This window comes from Heloderma suspectum, chromosome 6, assembly GCF_057233095.1.
Source record: "Heloderma suspectum isolate Gila_16-S chromosome 6, 16-S_ref, whole genome shotgun sequence".
Taxonomy (NCBI): Eukaryota; Metazoa; Chordata; class Lepidosauria; order Squamata; family Helodermatidae; genus Heloderma; species Heloderma suspectum.
The window spans coordinates 72222663-72247872 of record NC_139463.1 but is presented as its reverse complement, the minus strand read 5'-3'; the positions used below and the strand labels follow the sequence as shown (position 1 = coordinate 72247872).

Genomic DNA, 25210 nt, shown 5'->3' with positions numbered 1-25210 from the left:
CCTTCTCCTCCAGTCCCCACTCCATAATCATGTCATTTATTAAGAGTTCTGTTCTCCAAAGCTGCCCCCTCGCTTTATGAAAATTTGATCATGTCATGCAGAAAAGGAATCCAGGGCTATTTATTTGGGAGTCGATTATTTTGAAGCAGACCCTTTCAAAGGAAATTACGTCTGGCAAGTGGGCAGTGTTTGGAAAGCGAAATTAATCAGGTGCTCGTGTACACAGGCCTGTGATGGCAGTAGCCTTGAGAGTCGGCAGGATTTCACCAGCCTACAGAAGCACACACGTACTTCTACAGAGAACACAAGTTAACGTGCCAGTGTTATACTTGCCAATGAGTGACTGTCACATACAAGAGCACACACAGACACAAACATAAGCACTTATTAAGGGTACAGCCCACTGGGAAGCTCTCCTGTGCAAGCTTCTGTTCAGTGGAGGCCTGCACAGGAGAATTTCCAGCTGGATTGTGCCCCACGTATTTGTATGATCAAAAGCAAATTCAACTACAATGAATCTGTTTGTCTGTCTATCTGTCTATCTATCTAAATAGGGACCACTTTCCCATGCCAAGTAGTGGAAGAAGTAATAGGGTGCCTCTGAGCATATGCAGAGGGCCTTTCCTTCATTACTAACTAAGGGTGCAATCCTATGCAGGTTTAGAGAGAAAAAAGTCCTACAATTCCCAGCATCCCACAGCCATCTCCATGCTGGCTGGTGAATGCTGGGAGTTATAGGACTTTTTTCTGCCTAAACCTGCATAGGATTGTGCCCTAAAACTTCTACGGATCTGATGGGGTATAGGCCTCCAGGGGAGGAAGCCATGCTTTACATACAGAACCTTGGGCTCTCTCCTTTTTGAAATTAAACACTAATGACATAATCCTGTGCCTTAAAATAAGTGGGAGTTTTGCATTTGGGTTCAATGAGGAGCAGACTATACTCTGAGGTGATGAGCTTTACATGGAAGTAAGATCAACTGGGAATCAATGGGGTTTAGGCCTGGTCTATGCATGCAACAGAATGAAGTGATAAGAGTCTTGAGGTATCTCAGTGAGGCTTTGCAACATCGTATTGTAATTGGGGAAACCATCTGTGAACTGCTGCCCCAGCTCCCTGGCAGAAGAAAACGAACACATCAGGGACAAAGGCTCTAGGCCATTCCACTCTTTGCTATGCTAGTTTTCTACACATAGGAAGATTGTGTGTGTGTGTGTGTGTGGTGGTTGTGTGTGCATTTAATAATTTAAGCCTGTGGTCACTATTTACTATATAAAACTTGGGATATTCACAGGGATGATGTGAGGATAAAGCAATACAAAACACTTTTTGTACAGTGAGAAGAAATACAGAAAATGAAACATTTGAAAGGAAATACTTGATAACTGGCATAAGGATTCTCAGCACATTTACTTGGGAGAATTTATGTTGGTTTCAGTGGAAGATGGGGTGAATTTACAATGCCTTCACTCAATGACTGTAACATGAAGTGGTATATGAAACAGCCTTCACAGAGCAGAGACAGATTTCATACCATCCCCCAAACCATATTCACATTCAGTTGCAAGTCATGGAGTGTTCATCAAGCGATGTACATGTATGTATGAACCAGTGAAACTTCCAATGCACTAAAGGTGGAATAATAATTCTAATATACACAATTATTGTAGGCTCTGGGTTGGATCCAGGATCTGCCTTCCATTGATGGGAAGGGCTCCACTTGCACCTAAATCTGGATCCAATCCTCTAATTCTAAGGATATTCAATAGGAATTCTTGTTCACTAGTTTACTTCCAGGTAAGCAGGGGTGGGCAACTTGTGGCCCACCAGATGTTTGGGCTTATAACTCCCATCGTTCCTCACCATTGGCTATGCTGGCTAGGGCTCCAGGAATTGCAGCCCAAAACATTTGGAGGGCCACAAGTTGCCCATATGGAATCATAGCCAATAACAGCACCCACATGCTTTGGAGTGATTATATTTATCACTGACAACTTGTATAAGGCAGAACGATTTCAGAATGCTTTATATCTGCCTGACTCTTTAACACTCCCCTCCCCTGAGATGCACAGATTGTTATATACAAAGTTTAATCTTCATCCCAGAGCAATTCATGCAAGATTTACTCAGGAATAAAATAATCTGTGAATTTGCAAGGGGAGCTGCTATGTCAAAAACCACAGCACAGTCTAGATGACATGTCCATCAGACCCAAATCATGATTCAAACATTTTAGTTGGCAGGAGCCTCGATTCATACATTAATCCAGCTCTGTGCATTTTATGCAATAATACACTCGGGCTGTGTGTGACAAAGTGCACATGCAACTTGCATAGTATGGGATGTGTAGCTTTCATTATTTATTTATTTATTGCAGCTGTTGCAAAATCACCTTGTATAGAAAACTGGTTATGGTAGGCGTACCCCAGGAATCAAACCCTTTTCACTTAGAAAGAAGCCCAGCTGACATCAAAGGAACTTATTCCCAAGTAAGAGCTATATCCTAAGCATACTTAGAAGTAAGTTCCAAAGAAACAGTTGCTTCCAAGTGAATCTGCTTAGAATTCTGACACAGATGTGTTAAGAATAGCATCCCGAGTCATTGACATCTGTGGCTGTTACAGTCTTTTGTCCAATATATAACCTGTTATCCTTAATAATTCTTCAGTCTAAATATCAAGCACACATCTCTTCTTTTTATACCGGGAAGGACTTGTGCTAGATTACTAGATTATATATGGACAAAAGCCATTTTGCCTGGGATAATAGGTGGAAATTGTGCAACAGTAGCCTTCATCCCTGCAACAAATTAGTCTATCTCTCTCTGGCATTAGTGAGCATCCATGCTAAACCAATGGCATATAAAATGGAGTACAGCACATATCTGGGGGCTTTGATGAAAACACATTTTGTCAGGTGTGAAAAACAGACATTATAAACTGGGGACATTGTGATGAGCCAGCTATACCCAGGTTGTCTGGCTTGAGTAAGGCCTGTTCTACATACAGCTTACTGAAGTAGGAATGAGGTAGCAGAGTCCAGTGGTGGTAGAATGGACAGCAGCACTTCAGAATATCACATTTCTGAATGCTCCCTTAGGTAGACAACAACAAACGTCCCTGCAAGGGGGCAGAGAGGGGTAAACCCTTTCTACTTCAGCTGCTTTTTAGTCTTAGTTGTATCATCATCGTCATCATCATCAATTATTCACATGGGGAGCATTCCAAAGCAGCAGTCCCACCTATAGCCTGAGGTGGTACAGCCTACCCTCTCATCTCATTCTGCTGCACATGCAGACTAACCCTGTGCCCACTGGCTGATACCCTTGCAAGGTAACCTATTCTGGCATAAAAGCCAAGTGCCTTGAGCCACGGTCTCAAAGATATTCCACTGGGGACAAAATCTGGTGGTGGGAGGGCTAGTGCAGTATAAGTGGCTGATTTTACTATTCATCTGATTCATCACCCCCAAATCCATAGCCTCCTTTGAGAGAATGTAGGTCAGATGGTATTTCTATGCATCTATTTCTGATATATAGATGCATAGAAAAGAAACATATGACAGGGTAAAGTCTCTCTCTACCCTTCCTTACCATCCTTTGGCCCTCTGCCTTCCTGCACACCTCCCAGCCCCATCTAGTATACCACCACCACCACCACCATGTTCCTCTCTGGCTCCCAGTGTTGTCTGCAATCCTAATTGCCTAGCCCTGGGACAACCTTCCTCTGTCTTGGTCAGCATTTCTACATCAAGCTCCTCCCGCAGACTCAAGTTCTTGAGCAGGGCCTTTTCTGGAGCCACCACTTCCAAGCCTCGGGTTGTCTCCAGTGTTAGTTCAGCTTAGAGCAGATGTATTGAAATGAATGGGACTTGAGCTGGTCATGACTAGCTGAAGTCCCATTCATTTCAATGGTGCTGCTGTAAGTAGGACTAATGTTGGAGACAGCCCTTGCTTCTAACCCAGCCTTCCTCAACCTGGTGCCCTCCAGATGTGTTGGACTAGTGGCTGGGGGATTATGGGAGTTGTAGTTTAATATATCTGCAGGGCACATGGTTGGGGAGGACTGTTCTAACACAATCTCTTCCTATGTCAAACCTGGACCTCTCCTTCATCTCACATGGAAAACCAAAAACCATTTGGGTAGTGAGTGCATCAGCCATGGTTGTTCCTTGTACAACTGCAGTTGGCAGATGCAGACACAGAACCCACATATGTACCCTCTTGTCCAGTGGAGGCTGGTGGCTCCGATTTCAGTGGGGCTGTGAATCCATTCTGGGTTTCAGCTAGAACCAGCCAGAACTCTAAGGGAGCTATCCAAAGTGCTGGACTGTATCCCCCCCAAATAGGATCAGCACTTTGAATAGCTCCTCCAGGGTTCTGGCTGGTTCTGACTGAGCCCAGAATGGATTCACAGCCCCACCGAAATCGGAGCCACCAGCTTCCACTGTTCTCATCTCAATGGGACTTGCGCAGGAGAATATCCCGCGCTCGTGCCTGTCAATATCTCCTTTCAGCACCCCCCCCCTTCTTCCTGCAGATAGGGAGGTTGAGACACCTGGCTCATTCTCCATCTCTGCCTTGCCGAATGGTGCCTGAGTGAGGTGGGGAACCTGGATGTGTGTGTGTGCGTGTGCGCGCGTGTGTGTATTCCAAAAGCAGCTATACCTGCGCTGGGGGAGCTGTTTTTCTGCTTGGAGTTTTGCCGCGACTCTTTCATCCAGGGGAAAATCTGCTTGGTGAGAGCGGCGTTACTAGCGCCCAGGCTGGGTTTGCTGGGGCCACTTTTGAGCCCCGCAGGCTGGCTATGGTTGTTGCTGCCGTTGCTGCTGCTGCTGCTGCTGCTGCTGGCGGCGGCGGCGGCGGCGGCGATGGGGTTGGAGGGCGGCGAGACGGGCGGGGGCGGGTGGTGCTCCTGAGGCAAACTGGGGCGCATGCAGCTGCCGTTCAGGTCCTTCGTCTTGGCCAGGGGGGCCGCGTTGCCCAGGGACTGGAGGGTGCAGGCGGGCCTCTGGTAGTCGCTCTCCACGTGGGCCGCAGGCTGGAAGGGCTGCGGCGGGGGGCCTTCGTAGCCGAAGCCGTTGGAGCCCTGGTAGGAGTAGCCCCCGAAGAGCGTGGAGGTGTCGTAGTAGGTCGTCTTCTGCATGGCTGGGGCTCCCCGAGTTTCGCGCTCGCTGCTACCAGGCGTTGGCTGACCCCCTCATGGAAGGACATTGGCACCCCCCCAAGGTCACGTGGCGAGGAGGCCTTCCCTGGTGTCTTTTGGAAGCTGACCTGAAAGGTTAGAAGGCACACACAATGATACCGAGCCGGCCTATGAATCCATCTTGGCCCTTGAAAAGCCTCGTGACATGAATAGCTCTGGTTACCGCGGAGGGTGGGGAGCAGCTGCCGCGAACAGATTTCCGCCTGGCGCTTTGGGGCGCGCCCCGGCTCTCTCCACTGGAGAGAGGGCCTCGTCCAATATTTCAGGCCCCGAAAGGGCTGCTTAAGCGCGCCTGCTGTGCCAAATCAGTTCGTCGCTCTTTCCGATAGCGTGGCCAGAGAGTTCAGTTTAAGAACCCTCATCGACATATTGTTCCTAGACATATCTACGGAGATCCTGCAGCAGCCGAATTTCTTGTAGGCCAGTTTACCGAACCCTCCAGGGTTTGCCTGCGTGTGGATATGCCCACCTCTCTACATAACATATCCACACACGCACACGCAGACACACACGTGTGCAACAACAAGGACAACATTTTTCCACGCCCACATGAAAGGGCTAAACGCAATGAAATCCTTCCCTTCCACGTGAATCTCAAACCCGTCATCTTCCATTAAAGGGATTCCATTAGAAAGGAAACCCAGCTTGGAAGTAAAAGTTCCATTGAAATCTGCGGACTGACTTCCAGCTAAACAAAGTGTAAGTTTGAGGTGTGAAGTCACCTAGTAGCCCTATCCCGAATACATTCTTTTGCCCCGGTACTAGTAGCATTTCCATAACTTTCTACACACACGCACATGCACACGCAGGCAGAATTGTCAGGTTAAGTTCTTCCAGCAGTCCAAAGTTAGAACATAACATTCTTTTAATCTGATTCCCCATCCCCACCCTCACGAATCAGGAGCCTCAGAAAAACAAAACAAAGTGTACAGGTATAGATGGGGTAATTTGCTATGTAACATTGTTGTCTTAACATTCAGCAAGATTTAAGTTTTTAAAGTCAAGTTTTGAATGAAATTTTAACATCTTCAAAAAAATAAAATAAAACATGAATACAGTTTCTGAAATGTGCATGGTTCACTTAGTCTGCTGCTTCCAGATGAGAAAGTGATAGCTGGGAACACTGTCAGATTTGGAGGCATGAACTGAATGCTTTGATGTTGGCCCTTTTGATGCTGTTTTTGGTGTTGTTTTTTCAACTCTGGTTGCATTTTGGCAATAGACTCGGGAAACCCCTCTTCCCTACAGTCATTAAAATCCTGGCTCAGCTGCCACTCAAGGTGTGAGTCTAGCCTCTTTCCTAAAGCACAGTTTCATTCTATTTCTTCTCATCTTTTCTTTTAAACAAAACAAAACCCAGTTTTGTCACCAAGCCATTTGGTTCCCTTGATTTTCTTCCCCTTTAACTTTTGTGTTGGTTTGTCAACCCTTTTCTTATGGGTGGAGAAAGATGACTCCCCCCCCTTCAAAAAAAGGGAAATAAAAGAAAAGACTGTATTTCCCTTCCAAGGAACCATTAACTTTCTCCATGTTGTAAAGGAGGAAGCAGACTAGAATTCTTTAATGGACCAGAAAATGAATCAGTTGAGAAACTGTATGGTGTGTGCATGTATGTGTGTGTATGGCCTATGGCATATACAGAGGGAATCCTATTTCACTGTGTTCAGCCACTCTGTAATTTCATTTTAAATGCCCCTTTCCAGTGAGCTACATGCTATTCTTTCCTCCTTCCAGAATAGAGAATAGCATTGTAGCCCAACATTGACCAGTTCTGACCATTGGGGGGTGGCCATAGGGGAGAGGTGGGGATACATAACAACAGTTCCCTCCTGACTTTCCTACATCTCTGCAATTCAAAACCCAAATATAATTCGAACATCATATCACCCCATTACCCTGCCTCCTCCTCCTCCTCCTCCATGAATGCCTGTATAAATTCTGTAGTTTGCATAAGAGCTCTCAAATGCTATGCTTTGATCTGCCAGTATCTTCCATGGCTTAGATATAACTACTGATTTCTAGAAGTAGGCAGTTAAAATATTTCCTGGCTGTTGCTAGAAAGAATTGTCATGTCCCTGGCTTATTTCAACTTTTAGAGAAATATTTCTTAGACCTAAATAGTCTTGTGCTCTCATCGCAATAAAGTGGTTAAAAACAGAAAAGAAATAATCATTCATTTGATTATGAAAGAATGGGTTCGTTGAAAATCACTAAGGAGTTCAGCCATAATGATAGTTTTACTAGGCCTCACTGGTTTGTTTTGGATTTTCTGGGATCTTTGGAAGGCCTATGAAAAGTAGGAGGCAAATTAATATTTTCTGTGCGTGTTTAAATTAAGTAGTGCATTAAAAATTAATCCCGTTTCTGCCCCTCTCAGAAAGGAATTCAAAGTGCTCTGTACGTTCAGTAGCCAAGATTTTGGTCCCCTTTTGTATCTCATCTTTCAACATGTCCCAAATGTCGGTCATTTATCTTAGTCGAAGACGGGTGGAATTGTAAATGATTTACTCCAAGGAATTGTTGTTCTTTTTTTAAAAAAGCACCCAAAATCTCCATCGGAATAATAAATAAGAAATTATAGCATGCATTTCCAATTCATCCTCAAAATGGTAACCCCAGCCCAGAAGTTGTTTCTTGCCAGCATGGGAGTTTGATTTTTTTATATTCCTGAAGTAGAACCTGACTTTAAAATAAATGGCTCTGTTCTCTGGAACTTTTCAAGAGAGGTGATTGTTTTTTAAAAATAAAATAAAAATGAATTGATGAGTTAAGAAGACGCTTAAAGAGATTGTGACAAGCTCAAACTGAAGGCCATGGGGTGGGGGGGAAACAGAAATAAAAGCTCTTTCTTTCCCTTTAACCTCCATGTTGGAAAAAGAATTCTAAAATTGGCAGTCATACTTTAGGTACAGGAAAAATCAGAGAGCCTTTTCCCCTGAAGGCGTATTAGGCCAAAGAAGATTATGATGGTGACGATGGTGATAATGCAACAACAACAACAACAACAACAAAAGATTGGGGTTCAGGACAAAACCCCAATTCAAAGCAAATTGTCGCTGCATTCAGAGCTTTCCCCTTGGTAAGTTAAATAAAATAAAATCCTCCACCACGTCAGAGAGAGAGAGAGAGAGAGAAGGAAAGAAAGAAAGCGTTCTAGTTGAAAAGGCGAAGAGGAAAGGGGGAGGAAAATAGAGGGGTGAGTATAGGAAAAAGAGAAAAAAGGGGTAGAAGGAAGGGGAGGGAAGGGAAGGAGGGGGGAAGAAGAAGAAGAAGAAGAGAGAGAGGGAGAGAGAGAGTCGCTGCGTAGAAGGAAGCTTAAAGCTTGTGAACTCTTCATGAACCGCGATGCGAGTCATACAGCTATAAATCATGGAGACACGGTCTCCGCCATTCACAAACTGATAGCCTATTTCGGTCCACCTTACCTTAGCCTCTGACGAGAGCAGCGCGGCGAGCAGACATAATATATTTTCGCAGCCAGCAAGCAACGCAATCAATAAGCGAGGAGAGCTCCCCCCATTCCTCTCGGGTTTTTTTTTTTTTTAATGTTCAAGGAATATCTAGAGAGAGAAATCCGGTCATAACGCCAAAAGGAGGGGGGGACATCTCTATAGGAGCTTACGGTGAGGGATGCTTGGGTCCTCTCTCCCTCTCCCTCTCTCTCTCCACCCGTTTGGGGAGGAGTGGGGGGAAGGTGAGAAGAGGTAGAAATCACAAGATTCTAGACAGCCTTCCAAAGATGTATAGGGAATCCTTTGATTCTCACTGCCCTATAGTCTTGGTACGCCCTGTTCACGGTTAACAATGGACCCTGGCTTTACAGCAGAAGGCAAGAGAGGGAGAGAAAGAGAAAGAGAGAGAGAGGGAGAGAGAGAGAGACAGACAGACAGACAGGGTAGAGAGGAGGGGAAAACAGAAAGAATAGCTGACATAAAATCCTCAACTACGCAATGAGGTTTAAATGAGGGGATAAAAAGAATAAGAATAAAACACCCGGCGATTTAAAGAGGAAAGCGGTGGGGGAGCGGGGGGAACAAGGCGAAAGATATGTAGAGATTTCGTTTCTGGGGGCGGGAAGGCGAAGGGTTTTTTTCGGCTTTGGAGGGCTTGGGCAAACGCCAAGGTTGCTTCCTGACGGCGTCAGTACGGGGAAGGAAATATGCAAATCTAGACGTGGTGGACAGAGGCCTAGCAGGGCAGCAAAAGCTATATTGATTCACGTGCTTCGCAATTAGGTGTCAAGTTATGCTAATAAATCTTTGGAAGAGAGGCAGGTTTTCCCTCGTCTTCTTCTCCCCCCCACCTTCTTTCAGTAAATCTACAGAGGACACCCCACTATCCCACCCAAGCCAGATTGGTGCCCACTGAATTTGCATGATTATAACAAGTATATGAGAGGGACATGACACAGCAAAGCAGCTTTTTAAGTATTATTTTTAAATCAACTATTGATAGCAATGAGGGTTTTTAGAAGTTTTTTTTTTAAAAAAAACACACATAATGGATGACATGAAATGGGAAGAACAGTCAAAGTTTTAGAAAGTTTATATAAACCTCGCTTTGTGTAATTGGTTCTCTGTATGCCCTCTGTGTATGTATGCGTGTGTGTGTGCATATGATATTTATATGTAAATATAATACATGGATACATAGATAGGAAGGGAGGAAGGATGGGAGGAGAGAAGAATAGAAGGAAGAGATTTCACACTTCTGGCATCTCCATCACATTATTTTGAACATAGGGGAACTAAGTTCAACTCAGTTTATTGGGACTTATCTGGATTTCTAAGCACTATGATTGGAAGTGGGATTTGAGAAGCATAAGGAAAGTAAAGGGAAGTTATTTAGCATTAGATAGATAGATGACGTCTCTTTAAGTCACTCAAGATTTATGACCCCCTGTCCCTGTTCACGAGCAGCTTTACTTGCAAAGACAAAACGTTTTCGTCAGCTTCTGCTGCTGACTGGAAAGGCAGCTGCCGCTACAAACTGAGTGTGGGAGGAAGAAGTTGAGGTGTCTGCACATTTTTGGGTGTGTGTGGGGGGGTCAGAATATCTATTGTTATCTTCCCACTTCTCTTTGCCAATTCTACCTGGGGGTGGGGGTGGGGACTGGCATTCAAATAGGAAGGGAACTCTAGAATTGGTTCGCTTCTTTCCAGGGAGGTTCTTTGCTGTCTCAGTACTTTGGCTCTATCACATCTTCGAGGATACTTTTGAATGGGAAAACATTTTTTAACGTCCTTTACCAGACTCAACTTCGCCTTTCATACCCACAAATGGCTCCACAAATCACAGGTGATTTGCCTCTGTTTTCCACCTGGATAATATCACCTTTCCCTGGCCACATTACTCTGAGTGAATCCCAAAAAGAAAACACAGATCTTCATGCAATGGCGGGCTAGTTTCTGCTTTGGAACACCATGCAAGGATTGGACGCCAAGCTGAATAAAGCCCACCGGAGGGCTTTCAGAAGAACTTAATTATTCCCCGTGTGAACTTCAGTGTCTGCTGGGCTTGGGCTACATTTAGCAGTACCATGGATGGTAAATGTAACTTTCACCAAGGACAAACGCTGCACTAAAACAAAAAAAATAACAGGGGTGGAGGACAGTTTATAAGTTTGCATAAAAGTGAAAAAGTTCGAATTTGTAACCTTGTATTTATTATTGTCTGTGTTTTGGCTTTCCAGATCAAATGTGCTTTCAGTCTTCACAAGACTAACAGTGCACTCCTATACATGTTTACTCAAAAGTAAGTCTTATTGAATTCAATGGGGCTTACTTCCAGGTGAGTGTATATAGGTTTGCAGCATTACTAAGTTCCATTGAACTCAGTGGGACGTAATTCTGAGTAGAAATGCATAGGATTAAAATGCAAGGATCAAAAACTCAAAACAAGACAAAGGCAGAAAGTAAATGCTTAATTTGCAAAATTAAAGGTAACAAGCTTTGTGTGTTTTTTTTTTTAAAAGAGTAACTGAAGAAACCCTTGAGGTCTCTCTGAAACTGGTGTAGTGGGGGGGGGTGCTGATGCACTTTGGGGTGGGCGAAATAGGTCAGTAATGTTTTATTAAAACCCACCAGTACTCAGGTGACTGACCCAGAAGATATAATGGAGACCTGTTTAAAAGAGGGGGTGGGGGGAGACACAAAGAGGCAAACCTTGGAGGTATAATGGTGGTGTAAAAGTCGAACTTAAAAACAGACATATTTGGGACCAGAGTGGCGGGAATCACTTCGAATGGCCCCCTCTGTCCCTCAGGATTCCCACCCAAAGACAACAAAACATTTTAACGCCATGGTTCGGTATTTTCAAAAGTTGCCAACTGAACTAACTTTACCTATTTATTCTGGGGACCAGCCCAAGTGAAAGATGATGCAAGAACCCTATTTAATCGCCACAAACATGCCTTTATGAGACATTTCGTTCTAACTGCTTCCATACATCGTGTACTTCGAAAGGAGTCTCTTATATAAATGTGTGTGTGGTGTTGTTAGCAAACTTTTAAGTTTTGTTAAAATATTGCAATGGCTATCCAGATCCCTTTTTGCTGTTGGGGGTGGGGGTGGAGTTAACGGATTTGTTCTCCTGATGCTGAAAATAGGACTTCCAGTTAAAAGAAGAACCTAACAAGGGTGGTGGGGTATTAACAGATTTATCCATTTGCTTCTTATATTCTAAACGGTTGCAAGTGTCTTCACACACACCCCGCCGCTCCCCACTGGGGGACGGCTGAGAGAAAGGAAAGAACATATCCCTTCTTTAAAAGGAAACAAACAAGAATTACGTATATTAATCAACTCTAAATTAATTTACCTACACATAACATTCCCTTCTTTCCAAAGCGTAAATGACCGAGATAGACATATTCTGAGCTTTCTTGAGCCTTTGTGATAGGCAGACACTGATGGAATAGATATAAACTGAAGCCGTAGTCACTCTCAAGTTAAAGGCTTCCTGAGAGCTCACCTATAATCCTAACGAGGTATATTAAGATACAGAAGCACATTCCTTTGGCCCTTGACAATCACATGTGGACTTCAGCAGAATTCATAGAAAGAAAAAGCGGTTTTGCCAGATAATTTACCAAGAACTTGTGGAAGACGAACTATTTGGAGATGATTTATCGCTCAAACTAGGGTAAGGTTTGGTTTAGAAAATGGAGAGAGAGACAGACAGACTGAGAGAGATCATTTAAAAATATTTTCGTTTGGGGAAACATTCCTTGGCTCTAATAACCCGGTTTTCCGTTCTGAATACTAATATTATTAATCTGTAATGAAAACGTCCGCTAACCAACACACCATCCTACGCTTCCCGCATGCTACCCCTGCGCGCGTCACAGAACCTCAGGAATATAAATCAGGCCCGGGAGGCCTTGGCTTCCTCCTTCTCAATTCCATGGCTTCTGGCAATAATTTGATCTTCATTCCGTGTGGCGGTGGTTGTTGCTAGAGGGGCCCGCCCATTTGAACTGCCACCGAGTTGGCACCGATCCATTTACACCAGATCCTTGTGGGTTTACCCTTTCGGGCTTCCAGTTTAAATTATTCGTTCTGCACATCTTAAATAACGATTTTCCCTGTTTATTTTGAAGTACTTCTAAACTGTGTTAGAAATCTATACAGAATACATCTATCTTAATAATAATAATTATTATTATTATAATTATAATAATAATTATAATCCCACACTTCTAGTTCTCAGTGAAGAAACTGAGTGGCAATAAAATGAAGCCAACTGATTACTAAATTCATTCTGATTAGTAATCAGAAATCTAGGCTACTATTACCTCTACTACTGATGCAGTTCATAACTACAGTTTAACTTTACACGTTCAACTGTGGAATCGTCCGGTAATGCATAAATCTTGTGATAAGACATTGAGCAGTATACATTCATGTGTGGATTAGCTCTGGGCATCATTAGGAAGTAGCTATTCCATTTAATTAATAATAATCTTGACAGCTGGGCTGCTGGTTTTCACCAAGCAGAGACAAGAGGTGGAGCTGTTTACAGCTTCCCCAACCTGGTGCCTTCCAGTTGTATTAGATTACAATACCCATCATCCCCAGCCAGCATGATAGGAGTTATAGCCCAACACAACTGGAGGGTGCCAGGTTGGGGAAAGCTGAGCTTGAGCTGTAATTTAGGGTGAGACAGTTCACAGATATAACAAATTCACAGCACTAGTTTAGTGGACATATTGCAGAAGAGACAAGGTACAAATCCAGAAGACTTCCAATCCTAGAGGAAAGTGCGGGGTGGGTGTGGGGTGAGAGAGTCTTTACAGAGGAGCCAGCTTTCCCCTCACACACTCAGCACACCAAAAGCCCTTGTGCTCTTGCATAGCTTCCATTTATTTCAATGGGATTTGTGCCCATTATCCACCTATATGTTGCTTATAGGAAAAGCAGAAGAAATATCATCATTCAAGATCTGTTGCTGTTTCCCCTTCCTCCTCTTCCTTAACCTGAAGAATAGCTTTGTGTCTTCTCTTCTTCAACCTAAGGTTTTCTATATGGCTCATAAGTGAGCCAATTTATGGCTTTAACGTTATTGGAGATGATAGTTGCAATAATATTCCTTGGGTGTCAAGGCTGCCATTAGAAGCAGCGCATTGCAGAACAAGAGGTCTTTATATGGCTCCCTTTGTGTGAAAATTGTCTTACAAACCTTGTTTCATTTATCTGATGTAGGTTGTGCCTCAGTTTCACTATTATTATAGGGTTGGAGGCAGATGTAGTCATGCATAGAGAAGACCCATTGAAATCAATGGGACAAATGAGTCATAACTAACAAGTACCATTGATTTCAATGGATCTACACTTAAATATGATTATGCCTGGATCCAGCCCATAGTGTTTAACGTTCTATCTATCTATCTATATCTATCTATCCATGGAATGCTCACATGTGCCTATGGCTCTAATCTTAAATTTTGTATAAGTTGTATTGAAATAGAGCTTCGAAATGGTGGGTTTAGCAATGTGGAGGTAATGCTTGTAAGATGACAGGTTATCATCCCTCTGCAGGGAAGCATGTCTTGCTCAAGCCAATCGCAGCTAATCCAAAATAATAATTAAAAATATTTAGGATCGTAGCCTAAGACCTCCTTCAATTGCTTAGAGATGGGTTTAGGAGAACTTCAGTACTAACCCCCCCCCCCAAAAAAAAAACTTGGTTGAGGAACAAGGTTTAATGGTGGTTTAATGACGCTTACATCCAGGTTAGTGTGCCCTCAACAACCCCGGCCCCTTCTTTACCCTTTCATAGCCACACTGCACACAAACTCTGTCCAGAAGCCAACTCGCGATAAAACAGCGTCTCCATCCAATTGTTTCCTTTGATGGATTGCAACTTTTTCTCCCCCACGACCTTTGGTTTAGAAGCCTAATAACTCACCGGATTAATGGTCAATCAACGGAAGTAGTTCTGAATTGCCTCCAAAGTATAAAACATAAACAACAACACCAGCTGAAAGGGGGGAGGGGGAGGGGACGGGGGAGGGGGAGGGGGAGGGGACATTCCCACAATTCCTGTCTGGCTGATGCCCCACCCCCACCCTCTGGGAAAGCCAGTTTGTCTGGTAGACGTCTATGCCTTGGGCCTGTGAATGTTGTTCTTTAACCCGGTGGCGCGTGTGTGACATTCCCTGACAGTCCCACCGATATTTTAAAAACAGGAAGGTCGGAGAAATGGAGTAAATTCCCCTCGCATAAATATAGCATTTGGATTTCCACGGAGACTACATTTCAAGGGCGCTCACTTCCACATACGTTGTTTAGTATCGGGATGTGGGACTGCCCACCCCCCCAGCACAGGTACAGTCTGTTTACCCCGAAGTAAATCCCACTTTCCTTCGTTACTTTGCGTAGGACTTTGAGGTACAAGACCAGTGGTCTCCCTTACATTTCCATCCTTCCACATGCCAAAATAAAGCGCTTTGCGTGACCCCAGGGGAAGAACTTTCTGCCTCTTTTATCCAGAAATAAAGAAATCCAGAAGAAACCACGGTCTTTCCCCAACAACACCCCCCCCCCCGGCCCATCATTCGGTATTTTCTTATAATACTTAGATTTCTTCACAAGACGTTTCACTGCTGTTTCACCCACCTCCGGTTTTATCTCACATTGGCTGACAGAGTGAAGGCTGATGGCTCCGATTTCGGTGGGGCTGTGAATCCATTTTGAGTTTCAGTCAGAACCAGCCAGAACCCTAAAGGAGCTATCTAAGGTGCTGAACCCTACACCCCAAATAGGTTCATCACTTTGGATAGCTCCTTTAGAGTTCTGGCTGCTTCTGACTGAATTACAGAATGGATTCACAGTCCACCAAAATCGGAGCCACCAGCCTCCACAGACACAGACACAGACACACACACACTCTGTGTGTGTGTGTGTGAGTGACGAAAAGTGAGAGAAGGGGAAAGTGGGGAAGAGGATTTTTTTTTCAACAGACACGCACAATGCCCTGTGTTCCCCTTGTCAACAAGGCTATAACAAGAAAAAGGGTGAAATTGACGAAGAAATTGGGACTTCTCCATTGGTTCCCTGACCTGTCTATCCTTTCTGGCCTCCCCCCGCCTTCCTCCTCCCCTTGTGTTCAAAATGTCAGCGTTATCTTGTCCCGATTGGAGCAGAACATGGTAGCATGCAGAGGCATTTCCGACTTTACTAGACCGTCACTGTGAGCTGGCATGGAGACCCAATTCAACACCCACGCTCGATCTCTTAACAGCATGTACAATAAAAGCTTTAATTGGAAGAAAGTAGCGTTGTCTAGGTGGTAGTGTTTTGAGAGCCTTCCTTCCTTGCAGTTATAATTTCTACAGAAAGTCATTCAAGGCAAATAAAACTTTTTGAACATCTGACTTACCAAGAACAAAATACTACTGAATTCATTGTGATTTACTTCCAAGTAAACATACTTAGGGACTTCTTTAAAAAAGCAGGTCTGTTGTAGTACCTATCAGCTAAAATGATTTGTGGGCTTACAGTGGAATCCTATGCATGTTTACTAGGAAGTACGTCCTATTGAATTAATGGGGCCAATTTCCAGCTAAGTGTGTGTAGGATTGCAGCCTCAGAAAGGAACTTCACTTTTGTTTCCGCCAGCTAGACCAATGTAAAGAGGAGAGTTTGTGCGGGTGGGATGAATAGGAGCTCGATAAATCTCAGGTAGGCTTATTTCTTGGCATGAAAAAAATACTTTACAGAGTCACATGCAAAGGAGAAGGAACTGGAGGATATTAAATATTTCTGTCGATGTGTATAATCTATGGTCTTCAACTAATTCTCTCAACACACAACTTCAAATTTAAAATCCACTTACTTCTGCCTGGGAAGGAAGACGGTGATTTGATACCACAGGGTGAATTTGCGCCTACAGAATAAGAGAGGAAAACATTTTCAGGCAAGGTGAGAGCTTTACGTTTGTTGTTGTTCCCGTTATGGAATAAAAGTGCCAGTTGGCAAAAAATAGGCAGGAGCAAACAGGAACGAAGTTCCCACAAAACATTATGGAGCTGGAGCCAGCCACTTCTGCCACTGAACTTTGAGTTCCATAATAAGATCATAGAGTTTCCAGTTTTTATACACATACGCGCACATAGCAAAACAAGCCATATAATCCACCATCACTGCACCTTACCAACATTGTTTTTTGTCTTGAGCTGAAGGAGAGAACGAGAGGAACCCAATTCTCATTGCTTCGTTGCTCTATACACACAGGAAAGAGTATATGAAGTAAACTGGCAGGCAGTACAGAGTAGGTTACTGTGTACAGCATATAATAACAAATATTGGGTTGGATCTGGATTTAGTAATACTTAGAGGAGACCCATTGAAAGGAAATGGATATAGCTAGCCATGACCTATTTAAGTCCCACTGATTTCAATAGGCTTGCCCTAACTATGACTAAGTCTGGATCCAACCCATTGTCAGAATCTGTTGTCATGAACCCTGAAGGTTTAGGTGTTGTATGAACCACTCCACAAGCGATTAGGTGCTGTAATGGCACAGTAGCAGCAGTAGCATAAGGTTCCACGACTGGTAATAAACAAGTTTACATAATAAATAGACAGGGAAAGGATGAAAGTATAGTGTGGAATATGAGAGAGAGAGAGAGAGAGCGTGCATAGGTATGCACACCTATTGTACATATTAATAACTACTTGGCCTCCAGCCACTAACTCTGAAGCAATAATATTTCCAGTTCTGCAGTTCTATTTATTCTAAAACAAGCCCTTTCCATCAAAGAGGCCATATTAAGCTAGTTTTAAGATATTACAGGACATTCATTCATCTTTAAGGTGCTACAGGACTCATTTCTTGTTGTTTTTATCCCAAGTTAGGTCTCTCTTGCCTGCAATTTTCATCTCTGTCTCTGGCCACTTACTTGGAAGTAAGTTGCACTGAAATTAATAGGATTTTATTTCAAGTAGATGTGTTTAGGCTTGGGATGTAATTCTTTGTGTTTTCTACATCCACCTAGATATATTAGGTTTCCCATTAACCCAGAAGCTTTCTAGCCCATTTTCTTGCTTTACTGAAATTCTGCAAGGGTCTTTGATCTGTGGAATTTATCAGCATACCTAAAGGCTAATTGGGACCTAGGCATCCATAACAGACTGGTATAAAGCTGAAGTCAAGAGTTAATTTTTAATTGCAAGATGAAGAATTGCAGAATAGCCAATGTTTAACAGGCCTTCAATAGCAGTATTGTGAGGCATGACTTGGGGCCTTGGGTTTAAGTCATACTTCGGAGCTTGCTTCCACTCAGGTCTGCTTGTAAACTCAAGAACACTGCATATTCAAAATGCACTTTGAATCTCCCACCATTATTATATAATCAACTTTAGGCCAAAAAAGCCTGCAATTTGAAAATATGGCTCTTTTCTCTCCCCCCTCCAGGGCTCCTCCCGGCCCCTAATAGGAGATACTAAGTATGTAACATGATAGATAACTGATATTGGACCAGCTGCTTTATTCACTCTGAAGACAGACATTTCAGATCTGGTGGGCTATCCGAGGCTAGAGATCTGATCTTTGGTGCTGCATATATTAAAAGCTAGATCCTCAAATGGTACACTAGACCCTCAAAGGCACAATGAAGCCCAACAAGAGCTGCAGTCTAGTCCAACAAGAGGGTTCTTCTGGTTCTTTGACATGTTGCTACCTAAACAATCCTAATTACCTTTTTTTTTTGCAAAACATAATTCCCCCCAAAGTTGCCCAAATAATGTCAGCAGCTTTTGTCTTCAAAATGGTTGAAAACAACGTCTGAATTAAAGAAGCAGCCACTCCATTCATATCAATTTCCTTCAATGAAAAAACTTTGGTTCTTCATCAAGTTGATGATTTATGATAAAATCAATTAAATTAGGGTCACTTAAGGGCCTTGTGGTTTCCTCTTGGATTTCATCTGTCAACGCATCCAGCAGCTTTTTTTTAATCAAGCTTAGCTGGAGGCTAGTAAGGAAGATGATTCTGGAGCTGATGAAATTTAATGCAAAGCAATTTTCAAGGAAGGGAGGCATTCAGAGAGTAGTGTCCTTGCTCACTTCCAATATGGCTTTACTTTGCCGCAGGAAATATTAAACACGGGGTGGTGTTTTGTGTATTTTTTTTTTAAAAAACTTAAAAATAAAATAAAATAAAAAGTTGCACTTTTATAAGTCTATGGCCCTAAGATCTGAATTATTAACAGCACAATCCTGAGTTCAGAATGCATGTGTACTGTCACTGTATCTTTATCCATTTCACAATTCCAGGTTTTTATTGTTGTTGTTGGAGCGGGTTGGCACATAATTTTGACTGCAACCTCTGGTTCCCAAAGACCCAGCGATTATGCAGAAAGAAAGAAAGAAAGAAAGAAAGAAGCCCTTGCTTCTTAACACAGAAGAACTCTTATGTCAGGAACAATTTTAAGGAACAAGGAAAGAAGAGAGGAAGGAACCCTTTCCAACTGCAAAGGAGATTTGCCGGCTGACATCTATAGAATGTGGACTGAGTACATCCTTCATGATGGAACTCTAGAAAGAATCTAACAGTCCAACTCTTTTCACGTTTATTTGGAAGTAAGTGCACTTGGTTCAATTGGACTGATTCCTGTATAAGCATGCATGCAGAATAACAGCCTGGCAGTCGGATTCCATGCCTTGTTCTTCTGAAACAGGTTGCAACCTGGGACCTGGGAGTATGTCCCATTGAATTCCATGGGACATGCTTCTCAGTAGACCTACGTTGGATTGTGTTGTCACTGTGTTAGATCCAGATTTAGTCATGAAATCAATGTAACTTAAATTAGTCACAACTTACTGGTCCCGTTGAGTTCTACTCTAAGCATGACTACATCTGGATCCAACCAGCTGTGTATTCAGTGGACCTTGGGGGCCAAGTCAGCACGTATAGGATTGTAATCCCAAATCTTCCATGGGCTCAAAATGAATGTGCACTACTTTATGGGGGCGGGAGCAAACTAGCTGGTAAGGTGTCTCAGTATCTGAAAGTCTAAATAGGTGCTTTACAGGGTATCGCTGCCAACTTCCCCTTACTTTTCTTGTTTTGTAGAGACCAGGACTGTTGACTTCAGACTCCGGTAAGCTGTTTGTTAACCACAACGCGCAAACATAAAAGAGAGCAGTGTATGTGGGGGTGGGGATGGGGAGAAGGAAGGGATACAGATTTGGTCTTCTAGGAAAAGACTGGTCGTGACAGCAGCCACCTCAAATAAACACAACTTTCTCAACACCATAAATCACATCCCTCTGTTTAACACCCGGCTTCCCCCGTTCCTTAAAGAAGCGTTTGTAGTTTTCCCTTTCAAACAGCCCAGAGGCGTTAAACCTTTAACAAATGTGGTCCGGGAGGGGCGGAGTGGGCTGGGGGAAGAGATCTTTGGTCCAAACATCCACTTTCGAAGAAGCAACCTGCCTCCCCAGTATTGCATTTGTATTGGACGCCCCCTATTCAACCATTATCAGGAGATCATTAATATTACTTGTTTAATAAATCACCAGTTCCTGCTTCTTCTAATCAGGCTACAGGATTAGGACTGGGTTTTTTTTTTCTGGGGGTGGGGGGCGGGTGTTGCGGGGGGAGAAAGAGAAAGGCTGTGCTTAAAAGCTAGAATTCAGGCCGACCAATAGACGTCTTTCCAAGCTGTGTCATGGCTATTAATTAAATCTCAACGGCCCTGGAATTCCTATGCTAGGATCAGATGAAGTTGTATAGTGGTTTGGGGTTGGGGCTGGGGTTGTTGTTTTTTTAAAAGTATTTTTTATTAAACCCGCTTACCTGTACTAATTCTCAACGAACGGACCTCAGCAGAAGGAGCGAAGACGGCGCGAGAGCTTCAGAAGAACTCGAAGCGAGCGAATTTAGGAGAGTGAAAGACTGTAGCTCGGTAGATTTTGCTGCTAAGGTCTGTCTTGTGGCTTTGGGGGTTTGGGTTTCCACTGCAAGGATGATTTGATTTTTTGATGGGGGGGCGGCGCGCTTTGATTCCAACTTGACTGAAGGAAAAATACAGTAATTTCCGGGACAAAGGGGAAAGCAGAATTTCTGTCTGTATCAAGTCGAGGATACCGAGGACTTTTTAAAGGGACCCCCCCCGCCCCCGAAAAGGAGGGGGAAATCTCAATCGTTCTAGGCAAGACTGTTTCCCTTTATAAAGACTTTAAAATGTTGCAAGAAGGGGATCCTACTGACTGACAAGAGGTGGCAGATAGAGGGGGACCAAATGGATTCTGGTTTTAAGAGGCCAACAGGAATTGGCTGGTTCTCAACGTCAGGATACGAAATTGATTCCATATGTCTTTTCTTTCTTCTCTTTCTTTTTTTAAAACAGCCTCTCACGCGTAAAAAAAAAAAATTGTATCAAAGAAAAGCAAAGACTAATCCAGCTATCTTTTTTTTGTAAAAACAAAATAAAATCTAGAGACAGTCAAATAAAATGTTGTTACTTCTGCCATGTTTAAATAACAGAACTTTGGGTTTATGTTTAAACACGGAAAGGTAAGGCATTGAGAAAAGGTAATTGCGAATGGAAACGACCTTGCATGACATTTTAACGCGGTCTTGAACAAAATCTGTATACATCCATCCATCCTTTTCTCTGCCTTTATACCTTGCGAAAAGTATAGTGTCTTTCTCCCTGCTTTAATTTCATCCATCCATCCATCCACCCATCCATCCATCCATTATATTTCCCTTAATATCTTCCCGTTCTTATTCTAGGGGGTTCCCTGCCACCCACTTTTCAGGGGTGCACCAAGATACATCTCTTTGTAACCACTAACTCAGCTCCACCCTCCCCCAAATCCTTATCTGTGTTCCCCCTTTTAGTCTTTTCCGTCAGCCCTTGTTTATATTCTCTTTATTCTACATGTATTTTATCCAATTATCTTAAAGTTCTTCCTTTCTTGCAGCCCCCGCCCCGCCCCGCAGCGCCCCGCCCCGCCCCGAATCGAATCTGAACCAGGTTTACTTGGAATTATTGGTTTTACATGGAAGTGGTTTAGAATTGTAGCCTTTGGGTGGTAGCGAGACAGAAACAAAGGAATAAATTCACGTGGAATCTGGCTGCCGACCTCTCTCTCCCCCCCACCCTCAACCCACGCTATCTACAGCTGCCTGCAGCTGGCGCTGGACCCTGTCTGGAAATCAAGAGCTGACGGACACCGGCCTTTTAACAAAGAACCACCCTTTTGGGGTGGGTGAGGGTAAGACTAGGTTGCTTGAGCCTTCGATTTTCCAATAAAAACGACCCCCACATTGCGTCCATATTTGGAACCCATCCTGTGTTAATACGGGTTGAGTCCTTTTGATTACTGAGTGGCTGATCCGTTGTTTAAAAGAAAAAAAAATCTTCTTGAGTTGTTGCCTCTGATGTCAAGAAATGAGACGCTAATAGAAGAGGTCTGGTTTTTGTTTTTGTTTTGAGAAAACGAATTTCTCTTAAATAAAACACGAAAGAAAATTCTTCTTTGCTAAAGGCCAGTTTCTATGCTTAAGAACACACACACGCCTTACATACCTAGATTTGCATGATATAGCAGCCTGGTCCTAGAAAGGTTTACTCAGAAGTAAGTCTCATCTTGTTCCATGGGCTTTTCTTCCTAGTACAGTATGCTTAGGATTTCAGCTTTAGCAAGTATCTAAATCTGATAATACTAGTCAGACCTTAACATTCTGCTAGTATTATTTGCTATTCTTAAACTAAACAAAACAACCCACAGGGTAATGAGAATAAAACATTGATTCTAGTTGCTTAGTTGATTCGAAGAAGAAGAAGAAGAAGAAGAAACAACTCAGCAATGGGTTCCTCTCCTTCCTTCCTTCCTTCCCTGTTTTATTTTTTAAGTATACCTTATTCAAAGTGGACATATTGCAAAAAGCTATTCCACGTCTGTGATATTTTTATCTCCAGTGTTTTGGAAAGTAAGATTTACTTCTGCACCTTTTATCCAATTAGTTGTGTGTTTGTGTGTGTGTGTGTGCATGTGTGTGTTTTAAAACAACAAATTAATCAACGATTCCCCAATTTTCAAAATATTATCTGAAAGTAAGTTTCATTAATTTCTCTGTGTTTTATTTCGAAAAGACACCCCAGTACTGATGGTGTGTGTGTAAGAGAGAGGGGGGATGCACAGGGAAGGTCTCCTGAACAAACTCCAGCCATTCATCTCATTGAGGCTTGTGGAAGAGATCTTCCCACTGGATTGTGCACAGCATATCTTGAATTTGCTACTGCATTCACTCTTTCCTGATATCACAGCACCCCTAAATACTTATGTAGATCTGGAGCACACTAAACTCGTCCTCATGTAAATATAACAGTAAATATGATTATAATTGAATAATTATATTTATCATGAGAACATTATATAAAGCAAAGCCATTTTGTTTCTCCTGCCTACCACTATCTCCCATGCTCTCAGCACTTCTAAAATGTAAACTAAGGCTGCAGTACTAAATACACTTACCTGAGTGTAGGTCCTATTGAACTCAGTGGAGCTTAATTCTGAGTAGACATGTATAGGGTCGCACTGTTAATGTCTGATCTTAGGCATATTACTTGGAAATATGTCCCACAAAAGGAACGGAATTTATTTTCAACTTTTTTTCTCATTCATTTCAATGGGATTTGCACAGGAGAACTTCTTCCTGGGCCATGCCTGATGGATTTAGGATCATTACATAGTGATGTACTGCTGTTCTGTGTTACGCTAATATGAAATTCACTTCATGGCAGCAAGCTTCTTTGAAATGAATGGGTCTCACAACAAGAAGTGTCTAGGTTCCATGTGCCAAATCTACTACTTAGCCTAACTTTAGTAATTAAGGATGCAATCCTATACATGTTTAAACAGAAAAAAAAATTTCTACAACTGTCAGCATTCCTCAGCCAATATAGCTGGAAGTTGTAGGACTTCTTTCTGTCTAAACATGCATAGGATTGTGCCCTAAATTGTGTAGCCCTACTTGGATGTAAAGTCCTTTATCAACATGAAATCCCCCCTTGAACTAAATGCCACTGCACTCGAAGCTAATCAACCTGGCAGCCCAATCGGAAACAGGTGAAGGCTGCAATCATATACATACTTACCTGGGAGCAAACCCCACGGAACTCATTGGCATTTATTTCTGAACAGACGTATCTAGGATTGTGCTGTTACTTGGAAAGAAATCCTCTTGAAGTCAGTGAGGATTATTACTTCCAAAAATAAGTGGAAGTATTGAGGGAGCATCTAAAATCAGAGTGCCAAGGTTGTTCCCTTGAGTTTAGATTTTAATTTTTCGTTCTGTTTGTTTTCCTTAGCCTTTAGGGAAACTCATTTCCACAACGGTATCTTTCTTAGGCCACAGTCCTATGCATGTTCAGACAGAAAAGAAGTCCTACAACTCCCAGCATTCAGTATAGGATGGCACCCTTGGTGCATTTTCCCGAGCTGGTGTGGCTCTTCCCTTTTCTATCTGCCATCAACAACATTCACTCGTGGACACAAATAGCGTGAGAGTTTCGTAGTAGGAGAACTTTAGGCCTCCTGCGTGAACTCTCCCCTCCACCCGTTCCTGCTTGGGCCTTTGGCATTGGAGAACTTGGTCTCTGCTTTCCCCACGCTCTAGGCTTCCTTCTTCTGTTATGTGGGCACCTCTGTTAGGGATATGGAACAGGGCTATTGCATTGTGAGTCTCAAGCTCTTGTGTTTTAAATCTGTGTTTTAGATCTCTGCATTGCTGCTAGGTTTTATTCTGGTTGTACTGTTATTTTGTGGTTTTAAGCTTTCATATTTTATATTGTTTTATGCTGCACTTTGTGGTTTTAATTTTCTGTGAACCTCCCAGAGAGCTTCTGCTACTGGGTGGTATATAATAAATAAATAAATATTTAAGGTTGGAATAGATGACCTTACAGTACCCAGGTACTTTTGATTTTATTCAAACCGCCAAGACTGAAATGTACTAGAATAAGAACTTTTCACCTTAAAATGTTAAAAGCCTTTTAAATAATCACCTGGAATAAATCAATTGGTGGCACACACTGCCAGAATCTTTGGAAATGGACCTCAAAGGAACCTTTCCTATTGTCTTGCTTAGGATGGGGACTGCAAACTTTAAAACAACAAAGCAGTTCCCACTGTCATAATGGCCCCACCACAGGTCTCAAACTTGATTTAGGCCATCCTTCCTTTATCTTCCCTAAGCCCTCCAGAAGTATTGGACTACAACTCCCATTATCCCCAGCCAGCTGGGTAGTCCAACACATCTTGCCGTCACCAGGTTGGGGAAGACTTATTTAGGCAGTGAATTACAGAATGTCTTTTATTATTCCCCTTAGGTTGTTGGGCAATTAGACAAGCTGTTGTTGGATTACCTACACTTGACCTTAATGTTTTTAAAACTTTTTTTTCACAGAGCTCATTGAGCTAAGGCGAAGTCACCTACTGAAATTAATAGGGGAAGAATGGGAAGTTCGCCAGAGTCCGAACCTGAG

General features: G+C 42.9%; 1 protein-coding gene across 12 annotated transcripts in view; it reads right to left on the bottom strand.

The window, feature by feature from the left end:
- HOXB3 (homeobox B3) overlaps window positions 1-25210 on the bottom strand; it is a 55350-nt gene that overhangs the window by 6221 nt on the left and 23919 nt on the right. For 5 of the 12 annotated variants that reach the window (XM_084804828.1, XM_084804831.1, XM_084804834.1 and 2 more), the window contains 2 exons: window positions 16543-16593; window positions 4668-5273 (listed from right to left, as the gene is read on the bottom strand). In XM_084804828.1, coding sequence (XP_084660954.1) covers window positions 4668-5145 — 478 coding nt within the window. In that variant the 5' untranslated portion in view covers window positions 5146-5273; window positions 16543-16593. Of the gene's footprint in view, window positions 1-4667; window positions 5274-8630; window positions 16929-25210 lie in introns of those variants that run through there. The other 7 variants (XM_084804829.1, XM_084804835.1, XM_084804830.1 and 4 more) reach the window with 6 other exon arrangements.